Source organism: Anneissia japonica, unplaced genomic scaffold (genome assembly GCF_011630105.1).
Source record: "Anneissia japonica isolate Jap-2015-1 unplaced genomic scaffold, ASM1163010v1 scaffold66615_len10878_cov117, whole genome shotgun sequence".
In the NCBI taxonomy this organism is placed as follows: Eukaryota; Metazoa; Echinodermata; class Crinoidea; order Comatulida; family Comatulidae; genus Anneissia; species Anneissia japonica.
The window spans coordinates 1-7,108 of NW_022744795.1; the positions used below are offsets into that span (position 1 = coordinate 1).

The window sequence follows — 7,108 nt, forward strand, 5'->3', positions numbered from 1 at the left end:
GGAGATAAAGATATCAGAAAAATGTGTTGTTTTGGAAGAAGGCCAAGAAGAAATTGCATATGACTTCTTAGTAATTGCAACAGGAACAAAAGGGGCTTTCCCTGGTAAAATCAAACGAGAAACCAGCGTCAATGAAGCAATCGCACAATATGAAAAGCAGATAGAGTTGGTAGGCAATCAGTTTATGAATATAATATTACAATTATTATTTATTTTGGTTATTATCATAATTATGGTTATTATACGATATGATACGATACACCTTTGTCATTTAAACATCATGGTAAAAATGAAATTAGTGCTGATTGATCCGATAGGCAAAAAAAGAAGCATGTGCAATTTCAGAATAAAAAGAGGAATATTATAAATAGATATCAAACACATAACAGCATTTCAAATGTGACCTATCTTCTAAAATGTTTATTGAAAACATGAATGGAATTACAGTAGAACCCCTATTAAGGGATACCTTCGGGACCAAAAAAAGTGTCCCCTTAATAGGGGTTTTTGGCATGTTTTCATATAACGATGACATACAATTCTTCATAATTTTATTTTTATTGACATAATTAGTTATGGTAGAATTATAACTAACTCATAGCAATTTTCAAGGCAAACACAATTCATTTATATAATATGAAATCAGCAGAAATATAATTAAAACAACAATAGTTTTATATGCTCCCAATATTGTTTCATGACGCAATGTTAATGAATGAATTAGAATCCTATAAAAGTGCACGAAATGGTTAAGGGTCATTGGGTGTATATAAATGACTGTGACTAGTACTTGTGAAAATTCCCTTGGTAAATAGAAGGGACGAAGGGCAACAGTTCCAAATTCTAAGAGCAATAGCGTACCTTGACTGATGTATCCTTGCACCATGATTATTATTACTATTATTGTTTATTATTTTTGTCATCTTCATCATCATCATAATCATCTTTCTTAATAGTTTGCTTCTTGCTCATTGAATCAATTTCTGATTAGCCTTTAGTTTGAAGTTGCACCTTCTGTGAAAAGGGGGCGTGGCCATTTTTGTAAGGGTGTGGTTTCTGGCTTTACAACCTGGGTAGAAATTTTGACACACATCCCAAGTTGTTCCTTGGGTTCAAATTATCCTATAACAGTTGAGATATTCTCTTCCAAATAAAAAGAGCATATTATAGTCAGGTCCTAGATTAAATGGAATTATAGTACATTTATTTTTCTTTTCAACAACAATTATATTACCGAAAGGTCCACTGATTAATCTCAGATAAGAAAGTATAATACATACTCCAAGTATTGAAATACACGCCATCGTGTTGGGATTCAATATTTCGACATTAATTATGTCATCATCAGGAATGATGATTGAAGAAATGTTTCTTAAGCTTTGAATATAAATAACAGTAATGACAATAATAATAACAATTATATTATTATTGTCATTACTGTTATTTATATTCAAAGCTTAAGAAACTTTGGTCATTTCTTCAATTATCCTACTTTCAGATCAAAAGTGCACACAAAATTACTGTGATTGGTGGCGGTGCATCAGGGACAGAGTTGGCAGGTGAGATTGTTGTGGATTACCCAAAGAAAGAGGTGACCATGGTACATTCTAGTGAGGTGTTGATCAGTCCATTGATGGGCCAATCATTCAGAGACAAAGTACGTAATGAGCTCCAGGCTTCGGGAGTCAAGATGGTTTTAGGCAAGTACCATAGTAATAGTTAATATTAAAAAATGATTATAAATAAGAATTATAATTATTTTTATATGTGAAAATTTATAATCAAATTTAAAGCCCCATTCCCGGCAAAATTTCAGTTTTTAAGAAAAATCTAATTTTTGTATAATGTTATAAAGATTTATAAATATAATACGGAATTGCTAGTTTAACTGAATTTAGACATTCCTAAGAATGAAAAAAATGTAAAATAAGACTGAAATTTTATTTTTTTTGTGTTCCACACAAAAAATAAATGCAGATGAATTTTTTATGTTTGATTTTGCGATAGGTCGAGAGAAGAAATATCATAGGCGCCGAAAACATTAGCCTATCCAACGCTGCTAGGCTAGGCCTAGCCTTATCTCGATTTAGGTTCTGTTATCACACATAAAAACGGCCGACATGATATTTTCCGTTGCTAGTATTGACACTTGACAATATAATATTTCATAGGAATTATTTCAAATTTGTTAAAAAACTGATTCTGACTGAGATTTTGACACTTGAACAAACATATCTCAGCCTAACCGAACGGGGACGACCGCATTGTGCGAGATGCGAAGTACAAAAACTAATCTCATTAGAGAGGGCGCACTTTATTGACTGTATAAAGTATACATAAAAGCGAGAGTATTCCAGTGGATGCGATCTACAACCTCTGAATTATTTGCCTAGTAAACGATGAACTCGTCGAGAAAATGGTAATATTCTATGAGAAATAGTCTGTATTTCTCTTTTTTTAATTCTTTTGCGTAAAACTAAAATTCATGCCAATATTTTTCCATGATTTATAATAATTGGAGTAATGCAAATGCATATTTTCTAAAAAAAGTCAGTTTTTAGTGAAATTTTGCCGGGAATGGGGCTTTAAAAGTTGGACTATTTCTTTTTTATTTAAAAAGGGACTTTTTTTGGATACTTCCTGACATGGTCGATAGCGCACATGCTCATTTATGCAAGGCTTCGGAGGAAAATTTTTGTTTTAGATGTTGTAGAACTGATTTTTCTAAAACACAAAAAGCAAATTTGCCGAAAAACTTGGAAGTGGTTAATGAGATACAGATTTTTTAATAATTTTAAAAACCTTTCCCCCCCCCCACCCCTAGTTTTTAAATATTTAAAAAACTGTATCTCATTAACCGCTTCCAAGTTTTTCATCCAATAAGGTTTTTTGTATCTTTTTATATGAATCAGTTCTACAACATATCAGCAATTTTTTTTTCTCTGGAGCCTGGCTTTAATGTTACATGTGGTAATACTCAATTCAAGCATAGCTCACCAGTGAAGTTCCTTTATTTCAGTTCTATGAAAAAAAGTGTCTCTGGCACTTTTTATATATATATCAAAATCATGACATCAGACATGTTAAAGAAATGAAAGGAACTCAAATTCTACTGGTGCTTGAATCATCACAAATATTTCATTTGCATATCCACCTGCTCAACTATACATAAACCTGTTAAATTCTGTTATTCTTCCACGCCTGAATGAAACATGAAACAGTCTGTGTTTTTATTTCTGTTCTGAGTAGGAGAAAAAGTGACAAATCTCAGTGAACTCCCAGTGGACGGTTCGGCAAAGTGTGTTGTAAAAACTGACAAAGGATCAGAAATTGAAGCTGATTTAGTTATTGTCTGCATAGGGTTGAAGGTCAACTCAGATGTCTACTCCAAAGCATTGGGTAAGTGATGAAATTTAAATCTGATTAATGAAAAAATTTTTACCCATTGATTCTGAAAAAGAAAGAGACAGCACACAAATGTCTGGGTGGGATTGGGATATTGGGGTTGAGAAACATTTTTGCTTTTTTATCTGGCAAATGTTTTGACATCATCCAGTTCATAAGAACTAGTGATACATTTTAGCAAATTATTAAATTTGTAGGCAAAACCTGCCTGCTGAGTATGAGAAAATTCAACTCAGAAACCATCCTTCTATAGCATGTCATGTCATAGGTCGGCCATTTTATCCTGGCCTACATATTTTCAGCATATATATGTATGAAGCAAAATTTTGTGTTAAGTTTTGTATTATGTGCTGTTTCAAATTTGAAATGTTTTTTGTTTGGTTTTTTTTGAGTGGTGAATTCAGAAATGAATCTAAAGTATTTATATACATATGTTTAGATGTTGTTTTACGTAACAAATATTCTGAACATTTTTTCTTTGACGCTGGTCCATTAAGGGCAAAGATGGTTATGGCACTACCTCACTTTTGGTTCAGTACCTAAAGGGTACAAAACTCCCAAATTATAGGTTCAATTTGTTCCTGTCACCACACTCTGCCCTGTACAAGCAAAAGTCTTGGTTAGCAGTAACTACAAATTTAACTACTGTAGCTGGTAATGTTATGCATTGCATTGTATATAGGTGATTGTATGGATGAGAGTGGTAGCTTGAAGGTTCGTCCCACACTTCAGGTCGAGGGTCATGACAATATCTTTGCTGTGGGTGACTGTGCAAACATCGACAAAATCAAGATGGCGTATAAGGCCGAACGGCATAGTGGAGTAGTGGCTAAAAATATCCAGGCTCTGGCAACCTCTTCCAAACTAAAAAGCTATGTAGAAGGTAAGACTGTATTACCCATGTAAATGATAATGTAATTGGTGATCCGCTTCCCCATCGGATCACCTCATTGTCAGAGATCATCATCTTTTTTTTTTTTAATTCTTTCTTTCTGGCGATTTTTGTTAGCACGATATCTTAAAATTGCCAAAAGCTACGAACATGAGAGTTTCAACGAACATTTCGCTTGGCCTAGAATAGTGACAATAAGCTTTTCAATGTGCTCAGTCATGCGTGACGTCATCTATGCGCAATTTTGCATTTTTTATTACTTGTTACATTATTGATCATATCATCCTAACCAATTGTCATTTCTAAATCATACTCAGTGGACATAAACTTCAGGTCAAGGTTGAATGTCATATATCTTAATTTCATGCGCGCACGTCATAACGATATAAAAATAGTGACGTCATAAATTTTGAATTTAGATGGCAATATGATGACATCACAATGTCCAATCAGCCATAATGATCTATAAAGTCATATCTACAACTCATGTAATAGAAATTGGGGGTCACCTTTCATCCTAAGGAGGCTATAACTGGATAAAAATACAGTAGGCATGATTTTGAGGATTTTGAAAATTTTACTATTTCGAGTAAACATCCTTCTAAAGTTATTTGTGAATATACCAAAATAATGTTAAATAATTGTTTGTTGACCATTCCCACAACTAGACATTGGGACATGATTAATTGATAGCAAGCTATATTCAATGATTTACTATGACAATAATGTAAAGTGTGCTGCAAATAGAAAAAGAATCCAAACATAGATGAGCATAATAGGTACATAAAAAGAAAATGACAATAACATACAATCCTAACATGCACAAAAAAAGAACATAAATTAAGTCAGCATAGATACTGTAGGTACACAGAAGGCTATACAAAAAATTAAATAAATAAATGAAACGTTTGTCTTGTTTACTATATACCGGTTGCCATTATAATTTGTTGTTATGATGCAGTTACTATATTTAACCTTCATATAACACTATGCTTAGAGATATTGAGGGATGAAAGTAGTAACATCAGGTGTAACTCGAAAATATAGGCCTAAGTCATACTGCTACCTAAAAATGGAAAATTAAAATAACATTTGGGCATCTAAAAGGCTAGGTAGGCACAACATCATACCTAGGCCAGCTTTAGGCAGAATAGCAATGGTAATGATAAAATTAATAATAATAAAAATAAAGATAATAATAATAATAAAGATTATAATAATAATAATAATAATATTAATAATAATAATAATATTTGTAAAGTGCATAATAAAAATTTATGCTTTAAAATTATGCTTATTTTACTATAGAATCTTTACAATTATTAACTTTCTTCTCTGTTAGGCAACCTGACTATGGAGGTGAATAGCTTAATTGCTTTTATTTTTTTTTATATACCTTAGCATTTTAAATTTGAATTTTAAAGTAAATTTCATTGAATCATCTGAAAAGGAAATCTGAAAACTACACTATTAAATTATTACAAGTACGACCATTCTTTCACCAGCAATATATTGATTTAAGATAAATTAACAAAATCACAATCTTGTAGATGATGATGTAAGGTCGAGCGTTTGGAAAAATCATAGTTTATATTATATAGGCCTAGGTAGTAAAAAATTGCCGAGGCTGCCGACCTCGGAGAATTTAAGGTTGGCAAATTTTGCTGACCTAATTTTTTCCTAATTTCATGGGCTTGGCCCCCACTCGACAGTGATTAAGTTAACTTTTGGGGTGTCCTGTCTCATATTGTCTGTGCTTGTTCTTTGATGTTTCCTTTATTGTCAATTTTAATGTTTTGAGACGAATAAATGAAATGAAACAATACATAGGTCTCTATGCTCTAAAAAATCGCCAATCAGAACACCTCCTTATAATTATAGTAGTACTGCATAGCCTAGGCCTACAAACAATTGCATCTTCTTCAAAACTGTGTAAAAATCAGGAGCAGATCCAGAATTTTCAAACAAGAGGTATGTGTGGGGTGGGGGGTGAGGCACAATCTAAACCATATTAATTATACCATTAGACCAATTCTTTCTGACATAACCTGTATCAGGTTGTATCAAGACCAATCTATGCCAATTATACCATGGTTATACCAAGACAAATAGTACTAATTTAACCCAGCCTAAATTATATCAATCTAAATGGTATCAATTTTTACCAAAAATGACAACTATACCAAACCTGTCTCTACTAAGACCAATATATACCAGCATTTACTTATATCAATTATGTCTACACCAATTAGTACTGACTTAACCAATTTTACCAAGACTTAATTAATACCAAACCTACCCGTACGCTGTGCCTATAACAACTCCTCCAGCAAAGAAGGTTTGTCGCACGACAATCCCTCTTATATAAAACATAGCATGGGAGAACACCCATAGTACTCCCCAACATTAGCATGATAGAACAAAGTACCGTAGACAACTAAGAAGCAACAGTTATTATAGTCTTAGAGATATTAAATTTAATACAGACAAATACAAGTTCTGTTTTTTCCCACGTACAATAAGAGCATGGAAAATATTACCATTGTCAATCAAACAAGCACCAACGCTACAACACTTTCAAGCACGACTGTGGGAAAACATCCGAGACAGCACCCTTACCATTGCATTACCCAAAAGTCAATATTTTCAAGTCATGGGTTTAAATTTTGTAGAGTCAAAATTTATGTACTAATAAAAATAATAAATTAAAAATATATGTGTGTGTGTGTATGTATATATGTATTATTATTATTATTATTATTTATATATATATATATATATATATATATATATATATATTTTTTATTTTTT

General features: G+C 32.2%; 1 protein-coding gene across 1 annotated transcript; it reads left to right on the forward strand.

The window, feature by feature from the left end:
- Positions 1–4: 4 nt before the first annotated feature.
- On the forward strand, positions 5–4,288 carry LOC117119724 (apoptosis-inducing factor 2-like; the record flags this gene model as incomplete). The annotated part of the gene is given in 4 exon segments (XM_033264570.1): positions 5–169; positions 1,499–1,700; positions 3,250–3,399; positions 4,088–4,288. Coding segments are annotated over 4 exon segments (718 nt in total), but the record flags the coding sequence as incomplete, so codon positions are not given.
- Positions 4,289–7,108: the final 2,820 nt, after the last annotated feature.